At 36.8% G+C, this 24,488-nt stretch overlaps 1 protein-coding gene across 2 annotated transcripts; it reads left to right on the forward strand.

Moving 5' to 3' along the window:
• The first annotated feature begins 2,149 nt into the window (after positions 1-2,149).
• tmem237.L (transmembrane protein 237 L homeolog) lies at positions 2,150-16,580 on the forward strand. 2 transcript variants are annotated; one of them, XM_041575431.1, is made up of 13 exons: positions 2,150-2,340; positions 6,649-6,680; positions 8,194-8,204; positions 8,300-8,359; positions 8,453-8,548; positions 9,214-9,331; positions 11,280-11,440; positions 11,900-12,023; positions 12,107-12,298; positions 12,587-12,660; positions 14,469-14,562; positions 15,227-15,348; positions 16,348-16,580. In XM_041575431.1, exons 1-13 carry the CDS (start codon positions 2,326-2,328, stop codon positions 16,413-16,415), a joined length of 1,167 nt encoding a protein of 388 aa, XP_041431365.1. In that variant the 5' UTR covers positions 2,150-2,325; the 3' UTR covers positions 16,416-16,580.
• Positions 16,581-24,488: the final 7,908 nt, after the last annotated feature.

The following is a 24,488-nucleotide window of genomic DNA, read 5'->3' on the forward strand; positions in this document are numbered from 1 at the left end:
GCAATTTTTTTGACCCCAACCCTTTCTGTGGCCACACCCCCTAATTACCATGTTTGTTTTACAAAATTTGGCAGGTTATGAAAGTTTGAAAATATTCTGTGCTATCTGCTAAAAGCCAATTAAGTGAGAAACTTTGTTTCTTTTTCTGGCTGTTCAGTGCATAGAAAAGAGGGACTTTCCAGTACAAATGAGGGACTGCGGGTTGAGCTGTCAAAAGAGGGACTGTCCCTCCGAAAAAGGGACAGTTGGGAGGTATGTCGAAGTCCTAAAGCGGCGAAAAGACCCGAAATCGTGAAAACAGCCGAAATTTAAGTCCTGAAGTTGCGAAAAGACCCAAAGTCATGAAAGGGGCGAAGTTGAAGTGCTGAAGCCACAAGTTCTACTGAACACCAATGTGGGTTTTTTTTTTTTTTTAATTCCCTGGCCACCAATGTATTATTTTAATATTCTATAGGCCCCTGCCACCAACTTTTTTTTAAAAAAAAAATTTTGGCCCTAATTTTTGGCCCTAATTTTTTTGACTTGTAAAGGGGTCCGTGGCACCAATGTTGTTTTTAAAAAAAATTTTGGGGCTCCAATTTTTTTTAAATTGTAAGGGGAGCCTTGGCACCAATTTTTTTTTTTAACTTATAAGGGGGCCCTGACTTTTTATAACTTGTGTGTAGGGGGTTACTTTTTTAGCGCTGATGTCTGTGTGGTATTTGGGCGGGATGGAGTGGGGCTTGGGTGGAGTGGGCGGGATCTGGGGTGGGGCTTGGGTGCCAGTGTGGGCAGGGCCCATGGGCACCCCAAAAATGTTGTTTTCTAATGGCAGCCCTGTCAGTACAGAATCCTTTGTAAACATGCAAAGTTTATATGTCTGATTCCTCATAGCAATGCTACATGTGAGAGGTTATTTAGCACTGTCAGAAAAATACTAACTGACCAACGAAGTTCCTTGGAGAAGAATCCAATAACCCTGGACAGCCTGGACCAAATGTCTACGAGGAAGCAACTACTGTAAGAAATACATTATGTGCGATTCTTGCTTCCTAAATGAATATGTTCTCCCAAACAAAGTGTCACCAGCGGAAGCCTTCCCCTCGCCTGCTGAAAAGTGCTAAATCAGCCACTAAAACATTAAACTGTTATAATATTTATAAACACTATTTAAGATTTAATCATAACTGAGTTAGTGTCATTTATACTTTTTTAATGTAATTAGAGGAGCACTTACTGAGCAGGGTTATTGGTGGGGTAGAGGGTGTCTGTCATGAAGAGCTGGCACCACAATGTGCCAATGTGCCACACACTGTCATTAAATAATGGGGGCCACATTGTCTGCTTTAAAAATGCTAGTGCACTCTGTGTCTGCCATGCCAACCAAGGGAAACGGGTGTGTTTTTGTAAAATGGGCATGTCTTGGGGGGGTGGCTATCAAGTGGGCGTGGCCAAAAAAATTTGGGAGGTAACCATGTAGGGCAGGAAAATTCCATCCCTCTGTAACACAGAAGTTGGGCAGCACTGACCTAGATAATACTGATGCCAGCTCCTGAAGGGGAATACAGGTGTTTTTTTGGGCCTCACCCCTTTATACCACATCCGTGCCTTCCTTAGGGTTGCCACCTGGCCAGTATTTTACAGGCCTAGCGGTTAAAATGAATGTTATTAATAGGGAAAAAAGATCAATTTATAGGAAGGCCGGTATCTTTTCCTAGAATAGGTGGCAACCCTCCTACCCCTCCTAACCCTGACTGCTGACTAAACGGCTCTCATGGTGCCTATGAGAATGTACAGCTTTACAGAAACAATATTGAGTTTGGATTTGACAAATCCCAGAGATGAGTTAACTGAACTGCTAATACAAGGTTTATTCTGGTTATTGCCGAGTAACATTTGTTATTGTACATTCCATATTATTTTTTTTTATTCTGGCATTTAAACATTTTGTAGCACAGGCGTTAAACACAGCAATTTCATGCACAGGGTTAAAGGACATCGTGTAACGCACCCCCACAACGATATGTCATCGTTTAAAATCTTCAAATACTCCAGTTGTTAAGAGGTTAATAGTGAGGCTGGGGCTTCCCCTGCTCAAACCCACTCCCCCGCCTCCCTCAGGAATTTGCTTTGACACAAACGCATGCGCTGTTGAAATCTATTGTTCAGGCAGTGAGTCGTCTCAATTCAGTTCTCAAATCACGCCCGCTCCAGTCTAGCAGCCAATGAAGCGATGGCATCGCCGGTTGCTATAGATCCCTCTTTGTAGCTGCTCCTTTGCTCCAGAAACAGATTCTTTCCCCCGACTTCAGCGAGCGCACCGTTTAAGCGTATACTTGTGCTAAAATGGACACAGTAAAAGTAAGTTTGTGTTTTTCATTGCGTGAATTTTACAGGGAAGAAGGGTCTTTGATTTCACACACGTTTTGTTTCCAGACGTAAACGTCACTCGTGACGTCAGAGGGAAAATGGAGGACTGGTGGAAGCTACTTTTTTTTCAGGAAAATGTTGTGACTGTGACAAACGGAGGAGGAATAGGCAGGACAAATGATGCGGTTTGGGTGCCCAATGGTAGGAAAAGTGAGAGTTTAAATCAGATGGGCGTATAAAAGCTCTGACGTAGAAGTGCAGGGCAGAAGGTTGTAACCTTTGTAATCCCAGAGTTTATCTAGAGATTATTTTTGTGTGAGGAATAAGCGGATCTGTGTGTTGTGTAAAGGAACTGGCCGGTATCCTCTATGTGCACTGACTTTTGATGATGGGGAAGAAGCAAGTGGTGAGTATATTCATATCATTCTAATGCTCAGGATAAAATCTTCCAGCAGACCCACAATTCATTTTATTATGTGATCAATGTAAACTTTCATTTGGTGTTTATTTAGTGAGTTTATGTGATGTGACCGGTTATTGTTCCCTTCTCATTTATATATTGACATGGACTTTATAGCTGCACATTGTATAATCAGCTCCTTATGAGAATACTCCGTTCACGAAGGGTGTTCACCCTTCAGTGAACTTTTACTATAACAGAAAATTAAATTTCATAGTTACCGAAATGTTCTTTTCCATTTCCTGGTTAATAGATGGCATCATTTACAAGAGGTGTCGGCGGGAATTACCCTCTTGTAAAGTGATGCCATATTAACCAGGGAAACATTAATACTCCGGGACAATTTGCAGTTGGTCTTCATTTTTTTCCTTTTTATGTGGTTTTTCAGTTGTTTAGCTTTTTGTTAGCAACTCTCCCTTTGCAATTTAAGCATCTCTCCAGTTTGCAATTTCAGCATCTCTCTGGTTGCTATGCTCTTGCTTACCTTAGCAACCAGGTATAAAGGTATAATGTGACTGGAATATAAACAGGAGAGGGACTGAGCAGAAAGATAAAGAATACAAAGTAACAACAATGACAAAGATGCAAGATCACAGAGTGATAGTTTTTTGGCTGCTGGGGTCAATGAGCCCTGTTTGAAAGCTGGGAAAATGTAGAAGAGGAATGCAAACATTCAAAAACTATATTTTAAAAACAAATTCCAAAGTTGCTAGGAATACTAAAGGGCATATTTATCAAGGAACAAGTTGTGTTTTCCATGAAAGTTCAAACTCAAATGGTTTTTGTTATTTGAATTTCTTTAAATGTATTATACCCCGACCCTGGGAAATTGCTTGAATCCAAAAATACACCACTTAAAACCAAGTCAATGACAGAGGTCTCTTGAACCATTTGACAATGTTAATAGCCTTCATGATGTTCAAGGTTTTTTCAGAGGGATTTGATTGAGAACTTGATCAATTTGAGTGATTCAAGGTTTTTTGTTTTTTTTGCCGAAAACGTGATCAATTTGAGTTTTCAGGTTGTTAACCATGAACTCACAGATTTGATTTTTTTTCTTAAATTAGAAACCATTTGAGTTGTGAATTCATTTGAGGTATAACATACTCTAAAATTCAACCTCTGATAAATAACCCCCAAAATGTTACGTTAAAGGCAAACTACCCCTTTGAGGTCAGGGTCACACGGACAGCCTCATTCACCCAGTTTGATCAGCTGAGATAATTTTGCTTTTCCAGTTTAGTTCCATCTAAATATTGAAAGAAATAGTTTACCATTACAAAACATATTCACTGCGTCTTGCTTACCTTAGCAACCAGGTATAAAGATATAATGAGACTGGAATATGAACAGGAGAGGGACTGAGCAGAAAGATAAAGAATACAGAGTAACAATAATGATCAAGATGTAAGATCACAGAATAATCTTTTTTGTCTTTTGGCTGCTGGGGTCAATGAGCCCTGTTTGAAAGCTGGGAAAATGTAGAAGAGGAATGCAAATCATTCAAAAACTATATTTTAAAAATGAAGACAAATTCCAAAATTGCAAGGAATACTAAAGGGCAGATTTATTAAGGATCAAGTTTTGATTTTCCAGGAAAATTGAAACTCAAATATTTTTTTTTATTTGAATTTTTTGAAATGTATTATACCACGACCCTGGAAATAGCATGAGTCCAAAAATGCACCACCTAAAACCAATCGAGGTCATGTAGGAGTCAATGGCAGAGGTCCCTTGAACCATTTGAAGATGTAAATAGCCTTCGTGATGTTCGAGGTTTCTTCAGAGGGTTTTGCTTGAGAACTCGATCAATTTGAGCGATTTGAGGGTCTTTTTTGCCAAAAACACTATCAATTTGAGTTTTCAGGTTGTTAACCCTGAACGCGCAGATTCAAGTTTTTTTCCATTCGAGTTTTTTCCTAGATTAGAAACCATTCAAGTTGTGAGTTCATTTGAGTTATAAAAAAAACTCTAAAATTCGACCTGATAAATAAAACTAACTCTTTGAGGTTAGGGTCACACGGACAGCATCATTCACAAAGTTTGATCAGCTGAGATAATTTTTCTTTTCCAGTTTAGTTCTATCTAAATATTGAAAGAAATAGTTTACCATTACAAAACGTATTCACTGCGTATAAAATAAAAGGGACATCGTTTGCCCAGGTGACCAGTATATGCAGATTAGTTGATCAGACAGCTAGCAAACAATGCCCTTTTATTTCATTTCCACATGGTACATTACAAATAATGACTTTTTCCAAACTATTTCTGGTTATTTTTTTTAGAATTTTCTAAAAATTGTATTTTAAAAAGAAATTTCTTTGACTTCCCCACTCATGTTTTCCAATAGCAGCTTTGTAAGCCTGGTTATGGCCAATTTGATACATTAACTGGTTAACTCATTCAGATATTTGTTCTGTAGCAAACTTTAGAAAGGTTTCTGGGAGCGTGGTCAGTAGATCTGCTTCACTGGCTTTGCAGAGCTTAAAGGGGACCTGTCACCCTAAGAAATAATTTCAAATTCTTTTCTATCATGTTAGTTGAGCAAAATAAACTTTACTTACACTGTATTTATTATTTAAATTTTGTTTCCTTCTGTTTTGGAATTATACAATTACAGCAAGCAGGCAGCAGCCATTTTGTGGACATGGTTATCAAGGGAAATTGTGTATCACCCCAAAATCTTGTATATGAACCAGAATGAGGGACCTAATGTCCATGTGCAGTGTCCTACACAAATATAGAGCCTGAGGAGGGAAGGGGGAATGTGTGGAGAGCTGTGACATCTAGGAAGTGCTGAATGGAAAGTGAAAGTAATTGACTGCCCCTCCTCTATGCCACGGGCATAGAGGCGGGGCAGGTAATATTTGATTGACAGTTTAGATATTTAAACACCTTTATAACAGGTATGGATGTTTTAATGAAAAAAATTTTTGGGGTTCCATATTTAATTTGGAAAGGACTTTCATTATGCAGTTTTTTATGTGCAGGTGACAGTTCCACTTTAAGGGGCAGATTTATTAAGGGTCGAATTAAAAATTCGGATCTTCGAAAAAATTTATGGTCAAAACTCTCAAATTCGACTAGGGAATTATCCAAACTCGATTAGAGTTTTTTTAAAAAAAATTCAAATTTGATTTTCGAGATTTATTATACTCTGGTCCTTCAAGAATTCGATTTCAACTATTCGCCACCTAATGAATGTCCAGTGACCAATTTAAAGATGTTTGTAGCCTAACTGACATTCGAGTTTATTTCAGAGAAAAAACTCACATCGTTAGGTCAAATTCGAGTTTTGGGGTCGGTAAAATTTGTCCGAGTTTTACATATTCGACTTTTTTAATAAATAACCCCCCGATTGAATTTCAAGGTAAATCAAATTTAGTACAGTTTTAAAAAAACTCACATGAATTTTGAAATTCAACCCTTGATAAATGTGCCTCGAAATCTATTTGTTGTCCACATGTAGTGACAAAATGCCAAAAAAAAAAAAAAGATAATTGGATGGAAGAATCCCTGGAGGATGTTTATCAGAGTTTGATTAAGCAATCCAAATATTTTTATCGCAGTTATTGAACATTTCCCAAAATTCTACATGTTTTTTCCAGACCTGTTGGAGTGTTTATAGTTGTGCTAATTTCCCAAAACATTTTCCACTTTCCACATTGTTTTCTTTATTGGAAAGTATTCACCACATTAATACAGTCATATTCCATAGATTCTAATTGGCAGAAATTCTTCAATTCTGCAATAATCCAAGATGTGTTAGCAAATATTTTAACTGCATAGTTTCATCTTGTTTGTTTATTAATGCACTTTGTATTCCTTGTGCTTTTCAGGCACTGCCACGTGCCCTGCCTCCAATGCCAAGGTAAAATGATTTCTCTTGCTGAAGTGTTTGTTGTTTGTGCTTTTTAACAGCCTCTTTATTCTGTATCACTCACCACTGGGTAACATTATTTCCATTATTGTATTATAGTAGCTTTGTTCCAAGCAAGTGGAAAGTATTTTAAACATTATGTGCATATGTCTGTAAATATTTCACTGTAAACATTGTGACACTATTATAGCTGATTTATTTACCGTATATACTCGAGTATAAGCCGAGTTTTTCAGCACAAAAAATGTGCTGAAAAATTCTACCTCGGCTTATACTCGAGTCAGTGGCGTGCACATTCCGCCAAAGCTCCAAACAAGCTTTCTCCTCCTCTGTGGGAAGGTTCGCAGCAGCACATTTGATCTCGCACCCCCAAAACAAACAGTGCAAAGGTGGGAGCAGCAGCGCGATCAGTGGGGAATCTACGGTACATCAAAACCCACATGATCTGTAACGTCAGCGCGCGCGCCACCTACACTTCAGCCGGTATCGATATGGCGCCACACTCCTTGCGCAAAGTTGTGCACTGCTGCTCCTCCTGCGCCGCGGGTAAGCATCATTGTTTCTGGCAGGGAGGGGGGTGTTCTCCGTTGGCTCCTCAGGATCAGGGGGCCCCATGGATGGGTTGCGGGCCCCAACCGAGGTGCAGGGGCATGGGACTCTGTAGCGCACACGCTGATTCAGTAGCATACGCTGACTCAGTAGCAGACGCTGACGTCACTGATCATGCTGCTGCTCCCACCGTTGCGCTGTTTGTTCTCTCCACGTTATTTTGCCATTTATTTGCACACAAAAACAGATGCAGCTACAGTGCTAAAATTGTAAAATATTGCAGGTGCTACTTGTCTGCTTGTTTATACTGGAACTCACGTGAGAATGACCAGAATACACTTTGATATTGATTTGTTTGCAAGTTCTCATACAAAGCAGTAAAATACCTTGGCAATTTTAAATTAAAAGACTAAACAAAGGAGATATCATTTTAACATTTTTTCTTTTATGAAACTACAGAATTGTATTAATGTTACCAAACCATGGATGCTGCAATCCCATACTGTTTTTTTAAAACGCAAAGGTTTAAATAATATTATTAAATATATCTATCTACAAATACAAATAGGATCCTGCTTGTCTAACGGTCTTAGTTGTGTCTAGGCTTATACGCGAGTCAATAAGTTTTTCTGGTTTTCATAGGTAAAATTAGGTACCTTGGCTTATACGCGGGTCGGCTTATACACGAGTATATACGGTATTTTACAATCTATTAACACTTTTCTGACAGGAAAGTTGTGGTAAAGAGTAAAATAGTTGGAACTGCTGGGATTTTTTTTGGTTTTCCCCTGTTCAGTTTACAATAAATCTTATGGGGACCTTGAGTTTTTTTTGTTTTTTTTTTGCCACCCATCATTATTAATTACTGTCCAAATATATATTTATATTTAATTGTTTTGTTTTCTTTTTGTTTTTTTTCTATACATATTCATCTGCTACCTATTTGGAACTACAGTACAAGTATTGGTATGTATTTCAGTGTAATTTTTGTACATTTATTGAATAGGGGCCCTTTCATTGCCTGTTGACATTTACAATATGCTTACTTTTTTAACTTGAAGATGAAATTCCTCACAGCCGGCCAAAGAAAAAGAAGACAAAGTCAAACAACAACACGCCTGGTAATTGGCATCACATGGATAGATTTCACATGTTTTTATAAATGTGGCAGAAACGTGTGGAATAGTGATAATGACTGCTGTGTTTTTGTGCAGATGACGTTTTGCAGAATGCTGGATTTACTACGTCTGAGAACAATGATCCTCTCTCACCAGAAAGAAGAAAAAGGAAAAAGAAAAGGTTCTCTATAGGTATGCTTAATGCTAGACCTGGCATGCTCTCTGAGAGAAGTTGATCTGCTCAGTGTCCATGCTCCATTGATTTGAATTTGATTAGCCTGGGTGCAGTCACACACAAGCTGAGGTCAACCCAAATACTGACCTTAGCTTCAGCTCCGCTGTGTGTGTGATCGCACACAGGCTGATCAGATTCAAATCAATGGAGTAGGGACACTGAGCAGATCAGCTTCTCTCAGCCTGCAAAATACACAGGCTGACTACAGCCAGAGCCTTCACCCTGTGTGCCCATAGCCTTAGTTATAGTCTTTGACTATTTTCAGAAAACCAGATTTATTGGTAGGCTACAAACTGAGTTGTGTAACAAAAAAACTTCAATCAGATGCTATTACAATATTAAAAAAAAAAGATTATTTTACAAATTGGCTTACAGTACCCATGTCTAACTAATGAAATATGCTCATTTTATAATTAGCTTTCCCCAAAAGGGATAAAATAGTAGTGCTACTTGAGATTAGATAAGTGTTTTGTTGGTACAATACAAGAAACCAGAACTCGACAGATGATATATGTGTGTAGTCTTAGAACACAGAATTAATAAGCTGGATGTGTGAATGGAATCTTATATAAAGCTGGTTGTACAAAAAATATATAATATTACAACTTATTTTTTTTTTAAGATGCAGAAACATCTTTAACTCAGAACAACCCTTCCATACCAGTAGTTCTGAATGGCAAAGACACAGACAACCAGACCACAGAGGAGGGGGCAACTCGTAAACCACGTCGGAGAACTAAGTAAGTGCTGTATTCTGGTTTGGTAGTGACGCTCCTGCAAAATATTCTGGGCATAAACAATTGTGGGGGGTATTTGTTTTGTTTTATTCTCAACCACCAAAATTCATAAATCTTGTGAAAAAAAGTTAAAGGGACATTTAGTCCCTTTAACTTTTTTTTCATACATTTATAAAGATATAGCTTCTGGTTCCCTCCTTGTCACAGGCACCTTTGCTTCCAAGGCAGAAGAAATATGATTGGTTTCCAGGCGCTTTGTCTTCTCTGCAGCAAAAGCCAGTACAGATTATGGTAAATTTATCATAGAGTAAAGTTAGAGATCACCACAGTCCTCTAGAGGGAACTAGAGTCCACTCTCTATTCAGAGAGTGGCAGAATTTCACTCTAGAGGACTGTGGCGATCTTTAACTTCATCTCTAACTTCACTCTTTGATAAATACAGTGTGTGTATATATATAACATTCACAAAGTACCTGCACTCCTTCCTTGTAGGTCGAACGTGGGTGCTTGGTCAATCAGAGTATACAATGTTCAAAGTGGACCAGCACACCAAATCTTCAATCAAAAAAGGTTTATTTCAACATCACTCATTTGTCCAACGTTTCCGAAACGTTGGACACATGAGTGATGTTGAAATAAACCTTTTTTGATTGAAGATTTGGTGTGCTGGTCCACTTTGAACATATATATATATATATATATATATATATATATATATATATATATATATATATATATATATATATATATATATATATATATATATATATATATATATATATATATATATATATATATATATATATAAAATCTTATTTTAAGATATGCTCTCTGAGCTGTAATAAAGCTACTTGTAACAACAACAGATTACATTACTTGCTGACATTTCAACAGAGTAACTGAAACAGTCGTTTGGTGTAGTATTTGAAAATAATTGAAAAAGTGTTTAGCAATTAGAGTGGTCCCAATTTTTTGTGTGTTTGTTAAAAATGGTAGGTTCTGCAGGGAACTCACTAAAAATGTTTATTCAAAGGGCGCACCAAATCCATGATAATCCCAGCACTTTTTGCAGGATTCAGAGTCAGGCAAATCTTTAAGGCCCCATACATGAGCATATATAAATTGCCGACAGACTAAGTCAGCATCTTATTGGGCAGTGCATGGGGCCCTCAGATGGGTTTCTCCGATCAATATCTGGCCGAAAGTCATGTTTTTGCAGCTGTGGACAACTGAACACAACAATGTTTTGTTCACAGATGATGAAATGTGACACTAACACTTATCAGGAATGTCTCACTATCCCTTTAATAATGTGGATTCCTCTTCGCAGACCCCCAATACAAAAACTTTTTGGTCTCAATCTCCAGCGATATCTCAGTATTTGACATTAGGACAAATGAAGACCAGTTCTTCAGGATTTTGCCCCCTCCCCCAAGCCTGATATCAACTACTGAGTAGGGATGGGCGAATCTGAGCCGTTTAGTTTCGCCTTTAATTTGCCGCCGACACCCATTGAAGTCTATGGTCGTCACAAAAAAATTTGTGGCGTGACAAAATTTTTTTAACGCGCACTTCCATACAGGTCTATGGGCGTCATTTCCGTGGCGAAACAAGGCGAAAGATATTTGCCCATCCCTACTACTGAGATATTGGGGACTGGAGCAGAAAGAAACCTCTGTAAGTGAGAGCTGCAGGGGGGTACAGGGGAATAGTCCAAAAGTAAGTTTTGCACCAGATAGTTTATTTAGCAATATTTTCCTGTTCTATGTGGAATGTGTCACTATTTCAAATTAAAGATGAAAATAAGTGTTTTCGGTTTTACTTGCCCAGTTTTTTTTATTCAGGATTTGGCACTTGGCTGAATCGAAAAATTATGGATTCTGTGTATCCCTAGTTTATTCATCCCACCTCTCTTCTTTTACATTAATGTTCACTGATTTTTTTTCACTAGGAAAACCCGACTGGCTGAGGAGGAATTCCCAAATGAACTGGGAGTTGAGGATGAAGACATAATTCCAGATGGGCATACAAAGATTCCCACGCAGAACCCTGCATTTCTTGCTTCTTCTCTGACAAGCCAGCCAGTCGGCAAACTCTTTGTGGAGAAGAATCGTAAGTGCAGTTCAAGGCAGTGGTTCAGCTCCTGTGTGCTCTGTGCTATTGACTCTCAAGCCACAGAAACTGTTAGTGGGCATTGTGGCCATATGCTTGGATTGGTAGATTGCACTGATCTTTTTGTTTGTCTCTGGGCTGTAAGGGGGCTATGGAGTGCCAACAACTGCCACTTGGTGAGTTGGCAAACCAAATATTCATTTTTTACATGTTCACTATGATTGAATTAGATGGCATGACTGTCCCTTTAAATACTTTTTCTTACAGCACAAAATGTTTACATGTCATGTAGTGTATAACCTTAATGGAACTAGAAACCCATTGCTGCCCCAGGATACAGTAGAGGACATTGCCAGGGATCACCGGATTCCCCTAAATTTTGCCAGAATGCTTTTTGACATGTAAGTGGGGGGATCAATGATAATTGACTTTTTCACTAGGTTCACCTTTTCATACTAGGTAGGTTTCAGGCTGCAGATCGATCTGAAATAATCAAAACAACAGAACAAATGGATGTTTTTCTCGATGTCAAGCCAACGTGGAGTAGCATGGATGTATCACTCACAGCACACCATATCTTTAGGTAGAAATACCTTTTGTTTAAATGCATTGCATTTACGTCCCAGTGCAAGTGTTTACATTTCTAACAATATTCCTTCATTGCAGGATGGTTGGTTTATTCTGCTGTGGATTCCTCGCTGGTTATGCCGTCTGGAATATTGTTGTTATTTATGTTCTTGCTGGTTCTCAACTAACAAATCTTCCTAATTTGCTTCAAACGTACAAGATCTTGGCCTACCCATCACAGTGCTTCCTTTATTTCTTATTGGTTCTCAGCACAGTTACGGCTTTTGATAGGTAGGTGCCTTTATTTTCCAAATAAAAAGTCTTTAGAGCCAGGCATTTTGTGCTGTTATGAGTGAACCAGGTTAATGAAATTAATATATATTATTATTATTATTTAAACCCTGTTTATAAATATTAACCTTTAGCTTCCCATATATATTTTTCCAATATCAAGCCACTTACAGATATAACCCAATTCCACAAAAACATAAATTAAATGTAATGCATTTTACTTGTTCTTCTTTTGTTTAAGCTATTCTATATGCAGGCTGTGTATAACTAGAACATTCTTGTTTCTAGGATTGATTTGGAAAGAGCAGCAGATGCACTTCGTGGGCTCCTTAAACTTGACCCTGCAGCCGTGGCTTCATTCTGTAAGTACAAGGGGGAACATTTACTTGCAGTGCTTTCTGGTACATACAGATCCTTAAGTTGGGTTTATTGGTGAAGTGATCCAACATCTAAATGTAAATATTCTGACTACTGATAAATAGGGATGGGCGAATTTTTTCGGCTTGTTTTGCCGTGGAAATGACGCCCATAGACTTGTATGGCAGCGTGCGGCAAAAAAAAAAAAAGAAAGACGCACATCAAAATAAATTTGCCATCCATACTGATAAATGTATCTGTGACTACTGAAGAAGAGAGGTGAGAACAAAAGGTGCAGTTAAAATATACCTTCTTTATAAATAGGCTTCATTTCAAGTTAAAGGAGCTCCCCACCCAAACAAATTTCTCTTTAGGCTACTGCCAAACTGGCTTGTTTTTTGGCTTGTTTATAAGCACAGGCCGAGAAACCGTCCCTCCACTTGTATGTATCTCTGCACTGCCTTGGCCTGGGTGCAGACAGAGTGCGAATTTCGGTATGGAAACGTGTGAGTATGCACAAAATCAGAGATTTGCACAAGCAGATGCAACTGCATTTAAGGGTCCAGCCACACAAGCAGATTCGGGGAGATTAGTCGCCCCAGCGACAAATCACCTCTTCTTCGGGGCGGCAATTCACACAAGGCGCTTCGTTTTTAAAGTCACCGGAAGTTGCCTCACAAGGAAACTTCGGACAACTTCGGAAAACGAAGCACCGCGTGTGAATTGCAGCAGGCGATTTTTCATTTTAGACAGCGTAGGGCAGGGGGAAGGCAGTTCAGGGAGATTGTCGCCCTGAAGAAGAGTCGATTTGTCGCTGGGATGACTAATCTCCCCGAATCTGCTTGTGTGGCCTGACCCTAAAAGCATTATATGTTTGCATTCTCTGCACTCCTGGTTCTGATTCCTGACACAACATTGCAAGCCAACATTAAATGATGTGGAGGACTATTGACTGCCGTTCTGATCGGAGTCAGATGCAGAGAACAGAAAGGAATAAACAATAACAGTGTAACCACCTAAAAAATAAACATTTTGTTGTTGGGGGTCAGAGAATCCTACAACCAAATATCTATCAACTGTAATCTCCAGTATGTATCTACCAGACAAGGACCAAACATGGAGAAGAGACAGTTTCCAAGTTTGCCCTGTTTAGCTCAAGAAATAACAAAAAAATAGATTTTTGAAGGTTTTTTGAAGGTTCAGCTCAAGCTGAATTTATTCAACTCATGTTGAACAAGGGGTTACACTGCAAGATAAGGAACATTGTGATACTCTGTGTTATGCAGCACTGGCACTTATTAACCCATAACATGTCTGCAGATAATTATGACTGTGCAGTTATGTGATGTGGGGCACCATGTGTTAGGTTGGAGGTACAGAAGATATTCACTAGTGTTTTTTTAGCCAGTGGGGGAAAACTGAAACTTGCCGGTCACCTCACATTAACTTGAATTGGGAGACTGCTGCCAGCCCCAGTAGTGGTGTTTTTCAATTTTATGGTGGCACAAGTAATTTTGGGTGCTTCATCTGACAAGTGTATCATTTTATATTGGGTGTTTTTTGATAAAGCATTTGTAATTCTTGCTGGCGCTGTATAAATGATGATGATGATAATTACTGAAAAGAATGTTACAGGATTGTGGTGTTGGTAGAACAAGAATTACATGGTGAGTGTTATGTGATTGATTTATTGATAACTTACATTAGTGACCTCAGGAAAACATAATGCTTATATGAATGATTGTATTGTTGGGGCACATCATCTTATTATTGTAACTTTTAACCATTTCTTTTTATTTTTCTTTCAATGAAGTTTATTTTGTAGCACTGTTCCTGGTCCTAAGTCAACAAATGACCAGTGACAGAATGAACTTCTACACACCTCCAACACAAAATGGCAGCCTATGGTAAGAAAATAACTGCTTAGCCCCATCTGAAAAGCACCCAAGATGGTAGTCAAAAACCTTTGGATATAGGCAGAGGCTGAGTATGCTGCAACTGCTCTCTAATAAAGCCATATGTCTCATTAATAGCTGCAGTTCTGTTACACTTAGGGGCAGATTTATCAAGGGTAGAATTCTGAATTTAAAAAACTTGAATTAAAAAAGACCAAGTGTTTTTTGTGTGAATAGGTCCTTTTCGTACGAATCGAGTAAGCGCATTCGAATCATACGACTTGAAGTTTTTCCTAAAAAAAACTTTTTCAAAGTCCACCAATTGACTTCAAATAGGTTCTAGGAGGCCCCCCATAGGCTAAAACAGCAATTCAGCAGGTTTTAGATGGCGGAGATGAATGTGTAGCGCAGCCACCAACCTCTGAGACATAAACTAAATGAAAGGGGATAGTCAGCACCTCTGATCTTACTTTTGAATGTGGTGATTGCAATGAACTGCTGCACAGAATGTATTTTAATTGCCTCTCATTGAACATTGTGTGTCTTTGTGTTGCTTTCATGATAACTTCATATTAAATACAAACCTCCCACACCTAATTTATTACTTGTAGTGTAACAGACTTATTTATAAGGAATCCTGATTTAACCTCTTACCCTTATTCCCATTGTTTTCTAGGCAGACAGATACAGAAGGGCAGATTCTTCAGCCGTGGATCGTAATAAATTTAGTTGTTGCCATCTTGGTTGGCCTGGCTTGGCTATTTTTATCTTGCCGTCCAGACATAGATCATAGTGAAGGTATTTTATTTATAACTTTGCCATAATGTTCAATAGTCGATATTATGTGGCATGTCAATAACATTGTCCTACATCCATAAATAACATACAGCTGGCAAATACAATATAAAGAAGCTTTGCCCTATGTCTGTGTAGTTTTACTCTCCTTTCCAGTTCTATTGTCTTGGTTTCCTCAATCCCTCTGGCCTTCTGATGTGTATTTAATTATCACTATTGGCTGGGAGCTCTCCCTCACTGCCTTCAAGTTATTTTTGTATTCATGGTAGTCTTCTGTAAACCTGTTGTTTAGGGGACATTTCATGCATACAAGATAGGGTGCAAAATACAAACACTGGGCTTATTTATGGCCCTGCAGGTTTCAGCATTCCCGAGTGGAGCACAGAGAACTGCATTTGCCCCATTGAATTTTTTTAATTATTTGCCACATTCTGACTCTCTCTCCAGAATTCAGTTGGGGGTCACTGACCCCATCTAAGAAAATGTTCTGTAAGGCTACACATTTTTTGTGATTACTTTGTATCACTCTTCTTTCTAGTCAGGCTTCTCCTATTCTATTCATATTGCAGTCTCTTATTCAAATCATTGCATGATTGCTAGAGCAATTTGGACCCTAGCAAACAAATTGCTGAAATTGCAAACTGGAGATCTGCTGAATGAAAAAGCTAAATAACTCAAAAACCACAACTAATAAAACAGGAAAACCAATTGCTAATTTTCTCAGAATATCATTCTCTGTATCATAAGGTTAATTTAAAGATGAACAACCCCTTTAAAAATGTTTTCATATCTCTTAACACCTTATTATAGTGATATGCTTGAAATGCTTATATACTGTACAGACAAATATTTTAATATTAAGGACCTGGGTGCCGTATTTAGAAAATAGAATAAACATGGCATGATTGGGACTGACTGCTCCATTACCTGAATTTAACTGGTATACATAGTTATTTCATATACACTAATCTACTACAAATAATTCTTGTTTCATTTCTTAAGAGGCGATGTTTATTCCTGAAGAGGAGGATTATCCAGACATGGAAAAAGGAATGAAGATTCAGGGATAAATCATCAGAACACTTTTACACACTCATGATGCCTTTTCTTGTTTTTATATTTTGAATATTTTTTTTATATGTTTTTATGTTTGAAGATTTTGATCTATTTTTGGACCTTTGTATGATGTATATTGTGACATTTTTGATAATTTTAAATAAATATTTTGTATTCTAGTAGTGCATTGTGGTTTAATAATCCTCACACATGTTCTAATGGGATAACTAGATAGATATTTAATAGAGGTAACGGTTTATGACCCAGGGTAAACATTGTAAGAATACTACCCGTAAGTGCTTGGTTATAGAGAAATTTGGGTTAGGTTCTGCACGTCTATATAACACACAATTTAGGGGTCATGCCTATATGTCTCCCTGTACCTGACACTTATGAATACACAGGCAGCACTACATTCATGGGCAGATGCAGGTCTCTGTGTTCTGTTACCTGTGTTCTGTCCAATTGTTTGCACTTTGCTCTGCATGTAGTAAATGCCCTGCTGTATATCAATACAGTGAAACTTGATGAAGAAACCTTCATAACAGCTACACAGGCATCAGATTAAACATAAAAAGGATGGAACATGAAAATGCAATTAAAAACTTAAAATATAGAATGGCGTCCACAGTCAGGGACTGTGCTGTCTGTGTAAACAGTAAGCAATAGCAATAAGCAGTTCAAATTTGACAATACTTGGTCTAATGATGGAATACACACCCAAGTAAATATTAATGCACTTACATTTGTATAAAACAGTTGGAGATTCCAAACACCAAACAAAGATACTAACAGAGAACATAATATCCTATAATGCAGTTACTGAAAGCCTTGCTATTGGGGAAAAACAAGCAATCCCTTTACTTACATCTCCTTCAGTTATTGGGACTCCACAGTTTTCCAAACACTTTTTGCTGGTGTAGTTGCAGATTTGCAAGTGGCAAATATTGAACCCCATGTGCGATGTTTTACTTGAAAAAATGTGGTATTTTTTATAGTTAATAAAAGCACATCAATGCCAATATTAACATCCTGCCCCCTGTCTATCTGGCTGGGTGCCACATATGGAAGAAATTTGTTAATAGAGTAGTTTTCTTTCTTTGAACCACTGTAGAATAGTGGAATGCTAGCATTCTAAGTATGTACTAAAGTGCTATTGCAAACACCTTAACTGCCTTCCCATTGATTCTAATACACGTCAGCCCAGTTTTGCTCATCACTAATAGTAATAGGAATAACATTTAATTAAATCATCATTTCCTACTTGTTCTGGTTCAGTTCTTTTCCCCTAGATCCAGTCAAAATATCAGTGTTACTTGCAATTGTTCCTTTATCAGTAGGGCCACAAGCCCCTCATTTATTCTGGGATTACGTGTGTGTGTATGTATATATGTATATATATATATATATATTATTTCAACGTTTCGGCTGTTAACTCAAGCTGTCCGTAGGAAGTCGCTTCCTGATGATGGCTTGAGTTAAGAGCCGAAACGTTGAAAAAGAGGACTTCCGGTGATGGTGCCTGAGAGAGCGGGAGTGCAGGAGTGAAGCTCTGCGCTTTATCACTTTTAACAGCTATTAAAAGTCGGCATTGGACTTCAAATACTTACCAGAAAAGGTTGGACTGTCCTTGTCATCCGTGGTGAGTCTTCCGAAGGATTTTTGCTGCGGTCTGGTGCGGCTGAAGAGAGTTGCAGTTGCGACTTGCGACCAGTCAGTGATTCGGATGGCGCTTGAAGCACAGTTTCGGAGATGGAGGCCTGAAAACCTGTACAATTAAAGAGCACTGGATTTTGACAAAAATATACGTAAATATAAGTTTATACTCATCGCTTTAATAAGAATTGTATAGCCCTATTGAAGACAAAATGGCGGACAGTTCTTTTGAGTGAGCATTTACCTCAGGATAAATCTGTTTGCCAAGCTTCGTGTTTTGCTTGGTTAGGAAAAGCTTGGAAACTTGTGTTATACCATATAACTAAAGAAGTAATACTGCAAAGTAAGTGACATTTTGTGAAACTGATAACATCTGTTGTGGAGACACGGCTATTGGATTAACGCTCGAATATTTTTCTAACAAGGAAATAGTTGGAGATTTATACAGTATAAGAGTCTAACCTCAAGTAATATTTTATTCACATGTGGATTTGGACTTATCTCGGAATTTGGAGAGGCATTTCAGTTCGGTTCAGTCATTGTTAAATACTTTGCGACGGAGTGTTGGTGGCACAAGATGGCTGACAAGGATTTATAAGATGCATTTACCTCACAATGTCTGTGCTTTATAAACCTCACAATTCTAAGCGTGACTTATAGTTCATGTACTGCTAATGTTACAAAACCCAGACTGCAGGTTGCTTGAGAATTCATTTGGAGAGAATATTTGTTTACCAGACAACTTTATTACGCAGTTGTTGATGACACAAGATGGATGATAAGGATTTATAAGATGCATTTACCTCACGATATCTGTCTTCAATTAACCCTGCAAGTCTGAGCATAACTTATAGTGTTTGCATTGTAGACACTACAAAACTTAAGTTATAAGCTAGCTGTGAATTTATTCTGAGAGACTTTTTGACCTTTGCTCTATAAGTTTGCTGATACTTCTACCTAGCCTGAGAGGTTTCTCTGCCACACATATAAATATCTTGCTCTGAGGTTTCTATACTTTGTTCTATAAGAAATTACCGAATATTTCAATGAGAGAACATTGAATAGGAGAATAAAAAAAAAAAAAAAAAAAAAAAAAATGGATACTTCTCCTGCTGCCTCTCTTTTCTCTACAAAAAGTAATGGGAAAACATATGAGCGAAATAAACTGAAATTTCCAAAAAATTCGGAAAATGACAATGGCACTAATAGAAATGTACAACAAAAATCTACTGAACATGCTACTCTAGCAGCTGAGGTTGCAAAACTACTTAATCCGACGATTGAAAATGCTATTCAATCTGCTATTGGCAAAGCACTTGAACTTTTACAGGGGACCATTCACAATTTATCTGAGGGTCTTACCTCCCAAACTCGTCAGATTCAGGAACTACAACATTTGGTCTCTGATATTCATGATGATACGATTTCTACTTCGACAAGATTGGATGACCTTGAGAAGAAAACAAAGGATATGCAATTGAAGATAGATGACCTTGAAAACAGAACAAGAAGAAATAATTTAAGATTTATAGGATTCCCGGAATCTTACAAGATAAATGACATAATTTCATTTATTACTGTAACAATCCCAAAAAAACTAGGGATTGACCAATCTTTACCGAATATAAAATTGGAAAGAGTTCATCGTATTGGCCCATTGAGAGAACAGGTGCCTCTTAGACCAAGAGCAGTTATTGCGAAGTTTTTGGACTATTCTGAAAAAGCCTTATTGCTTCAAGCATATAAAAAAAATCATACTTTGGAGTTTGATGGTTTTCGAGTACTTATTTTTCAAGACTACTCAGTTTTGTTATCTCAAAAGCGAAAAGAGTTCAGCACAATCTGCCAGTCTTTATTTAAGATGAACATTAAATTTGCACTTACATATCCAGCCGTATTAAAGATCTTTTTGGCTTCAGAAACTCACACTTTTGAAAATCCTAAAGATGCTTCAAACTTCATATTTCAACTCGAGAAACAACATTTACCTACTTTTAAGGATAAGCCGAAGGATTCAAGCTTTAGTCTTTCGGCTAAAGAAAGAAGACAAGAATTGAAAGCTTTTTCACGCCAGTCTCAGAAACTTCAAGACAAGACTTCAACTACTAACTTGAGATCTAGATCCAGATCTCCTATTTCGCAGGAACAATTGATTTCTGAAACTGCAATGACTTAAGCTGGCTTGATTTAATTATTTGAAGGTACTATTCTTTATAAGTGAAAAGTGATGCAGACTTTACCCTGTCACTTTTCTGGATAAGAGAGTTTACACTTTCTCTCTCTTTAGGAAAAAAGTGAAGTCACTTAACCTAATGTTTTTACTTTTGGTGCTTTATTTTATTATTTTAGGTTGGTTGTTAGTAACTGATGTAAAGGCACTGAGTTTCGTAAAATTTTCTGTCTTAAGAAATGTTCATATTCAAATTATTACTCTTATTATTATAAGGTATCTGTTTATAAGCCATTTACTCGTAAGTTATAGGTGGTTTGTTAAATTTTTTATCAGGATATTTTATGTTTTTTCTCTACCTTTTTGCCATGTTTTTTTGAGAACATTGACCTGTACTGATTTTTTAATTATTTTTTTAGACCTGACACTTTTACTATTTTATTTTAAGTATTTTGGAACCTTTATTTTACTTCTCATGATATGTTGCAATGCTTAACATAGTCACATGGAATGTAAATGGGCTTAATTCGTTCATTAAAAGAAAGAGAATTCTAGCTGAGCTAAAAAAAATTAAACTCGATGTAGTCATGCTTCAGGAGACTCATCTTTCAGAGGGAGAATCTCAAAAATTAAAAATAAGGATGGGTTGGCCAAGTAGTATACTCTCCTGCAGTTAAAAAAAAGGAGGTGTAGCAATTTTGTTTCATAAATCCTTAAATTTACAAATATTGAATTCAGAAAGTGACACTGACGGTAGATTTGTAATAGCTGAAATACTGTTGCAAAATAAGAATTGGTATATGGGTTCATTGTATGCTCCTAATTCAAGTAAGGAAGAATTTTATTCTCAGATTGCGCAAAAAATAGGATCCTATCCGCAAAATAGGTTTATAATTGGTGGAGATTTCAATTAATCTTATTTATGGTCTCTAGATAAAAGTGGTCCAACCCAAAAACAGCCTTTTAGAAAGTCCAAATTATTGTCCAATTTTGAAAATCAGACGAAGTTAGTAGATCTTTGGCGAATTTTAAACCCAACAGAAAGAGATTTTTACTTTTTCTCTCATCCTCATGGGACAGGAACTCGAATTGACTATTTGTTTTCCTCAATTGATGTACTTAATAAAACTAGATCAGCTCATATTGGGAATATTAGTTTGTCAGATCACGCCCCGGTCTTGATTGAGATTGAATTAGGCCCTTTACCGAAATCTTACATTCCCTGGTCATATCCTATCTTTCTTAAAGACAAACAAGAGTTTAATGTAAAGTTGAAAGAGAGATGGAATTTATTCCTTCGAGAAAATATGCAATATCAGGATGAGAAAGCTAATCTACCATTATTATGAGATACATGGAAAGCAGTAATCCGGGGTGAGATCACTTCTTATAAAATTCATTTTATGAGAAAAATTAATAAAGAATTCATATTCCATTCTAAAGCTCAGAAAAAAGGCTTATTTAAATTTTATTATGCATCCATCTAGACAACATAGTGAGGAGTATAAAGAATCTTTGGATAAACTTAAATATTGGACTAACCTGAGAGATCAATCTTCATTGGCTTATTACAAAGCTAAATTTAGTAATTTGCATAATAAATCTAACAGATTCTTAGCTAATATGTTTAAAAATAGTAAGAGTTCTCATAAACCAATGTTGATTAGAAACCATTTAGGTCATTTAACTAATCTTCCGAAAGATGTGGTTAATATCTTTAAATGTTATTTTGAATCTATCTATTCCCCTTCACAAACAAATGATAATGAAAGCTTAACTTTTCTTTCGAAGGTCGATTTTCCAAAACTCTCCGAAGAACAGTTAGCTTCGCTTAATCAACCAATTACTACTCAAGAAGTATTATTAACCATTAAATCACTTAAAGATTTTAAAGCAGGAGGGCCTGATGGATTCACTTCTCCCTTTTATAAAAATATGAAAATGGAATTTGCCCCCTTTTTAACTGATTTATATAACGAAATTTATTGTCATGGGAAAATTTTAGATTCTAGTTTGGTCTCCCATATTAAGTTAATTCCAAAAGAAGGCAAAGACCTTTCTCAACCTGCTTCTTTCAGACCTATTTCCTTAATAAATATTGACTTTAAGATATTAACGAAAATAATAGCTGATAGATTATCTTTATTACTACCTACTATTATTTCTTCTCAACAAAATGGTTTTGTGAAAAATAGGACTGGGGTTAAAAATATACGTACTTTATTAAATGTTATTTATAAAGCCAAGAAATCTATGGTTCCATGTTCAATTTTGAGCCTTGACGCCGAAAAGGCCTTTGATAATGTTTCCTGGAAATATCTTTCTGAATGCTGCGACAGATTTGGCTTTAGTGGTCAATTTATTGGACTGCTTCATTCCATATATTCAAATCCTAAAGCGAGAATTGCTGTAGTTGGTGAACTTTCTGTAACATTTGGTTTGTATAGAGGAACTCGCCAGGGTTGCCCTTTGTCCCCACTCTTGTTCAATATTTCTATGGAGCCTTTAATTAGATTTATGGACTCTTCTGATTTATTTCAAGGGTTGATGATTAACGGCAAACATATTAGGTCATTAGCATATGCTGATGATCTTCTCTTAATTGTTAGTAATCCTACACTATCACTTAAGAACATTTTTAAATTTTTTGATTATTATAAAACTTTTTCGGGGGACTTTATAAACTCTAGCAAAACAAATATTTTGAACATTGGTAATGCCATTCCAAGACAATTACTTGCTGACCTTCACATTAAATCTCCTTCTGGTACATTGAAATATTTAGGATTGCTGGTCTCTTCTGATCTCTCTAAGCTATATTCATTAAATTATAACCCATTAATTCAAATAATGAATACTCTTTGTAAAAAATGGATGGATAGTCCATTAAATTTAATGGGAAGAATAGCATTATTTAAGATGTTGATCTTTCCAAAAATTGCATTTCCTATATTAAATCTCCCACTATTGTTAAAGCACTAAGATGTGCAGAAGATGGATCGAATTTTAAGTAATTTTATCTGGCATAACAAAAAAGCAAAAATTTCTTTATCTAAACTTAGGAAACCTAAATGCTTAGGGGGACTTAATGTTCCAGATTTTAGAAAGTTTAATGTTGCTGCAAATACTAGATATATTGTTGAATGGTTGTCTGGTAGAGAGAAATTCACAAATCTAGATTTGGAACAATTTTTAGACTCAAAAGAGCATATTATTTCTTCTCTACATAGAGGTTGGTCAGAGCAAAATATTGATATTAAAAGAAACCCAATATATAGAGATACATTCAGCACTTGGAAAATTTTGTGTAAACAGAATAATTTAAATTTTAATGTCTCACCTTTCTTATCTCCTTTTTTTTTGGGAGGTTTTCCTAAAAAGGGAAGAAATATTGTCTCTCATAGGTGGATAAGATTTGGTATCTTTCAAATTAGTCATATTATTGATCCGGTTTCAGGAGATCCTCTTTCTTGGAACAAAATTAAAGAACAATATGGTCTTTCTGAGAAAGAGAGGTTAAGTTATTTGCAAATTAGACAAGGTTTTCAACTAATTGATCACAAAACAAAGTCACAACTAAATCATCATCAGTTTTATGATTTCGTAGTGCAATTAACTGAAGATCTCAAACTAAATAATATTTCATGGATCTCATCACATCTTCTAAACCCTATTTCTAATGATTTTGATCCACTTGATAATTCCAGTAAAAAATGGTCCGTGTTTTTAGGGATAAACATTTCTTCCAAAGACCTTTTGAGATCGTTTCAAAATTTTAGAAAGAATGTACTTTCTGAGAGCTGGAGAGATCAGCAATTTAGATTCATTCATCTGGGTTATGGACAATTGTTTCAAGAAAATAAAGATTCTCAGAAGGTTTCTTATTGTCCGAAATGCAAAGAGCAAAATGTTGATTTTTTTCATTATATGTGGGTATGTCCACTTATCACAACTCTATGGGAGAAAATTTCACGTTACATTAAAGGAGAAGGAAAGGTTGAAACTAAGTAAGCCTTATCAGAAAGGTCCATCTAAATATACCAGTAAACCCCCAAAGTAGTGCTGCTCTGAGTCCCCTGTCAAAAGAAACACCACATTTCTTTCCTTCTATTGTGTACTAATGGGCTTCTGTATCAGACTTCCTGTTTTCAGCTTAAACCTCATTGCCCTGGGCAAGAGCATGCTCAGTTTGCTCCTCTCCCCCCACCCCTCCCTTCTCTACTGTAATCTGAGCCCAGAGCAGGGAGAGACTCAGGCAGGA

The sequence above is a fragment of the Xenopus laevis genome, chromosome 9_10L (genome assembly GCF_017654675.1).
Source record: "Xenopus laevis strain J_2021 chromosome 9_10L, Xenopus_laevis_v10.1, whole genome shotgun sequence".
Taxonomy (NCBI): domain Eukaryota; kingdom Metazoa; phylum Chordata; class Amphibia; order Anura; family Pipidae; genus Xenopus; species Xenopus laevis.

What these genes read in the sequence shown, in the direction of transcription:
- tmem237.L (XM_041575431.1), top strand. An exon ending in ACTCTTTGTGGAGAAGAATC is followed by an intron (nt 11,441 to 11,899) that starts GTAAGTGCAGTT and finishes TTTTCATACTAG; the next exon opens with GTAGGTTTCAGGCTGCAGAT. An exon ending in TGCAGCCGTGGCTTCATTCT is followed by an intron (nt 12,661 to 14,468) that starts GTAAGTACAAGG and finishes CTTTCAATGAAG; the next exon opens with TTTATTTTGTAGCACTGTTC.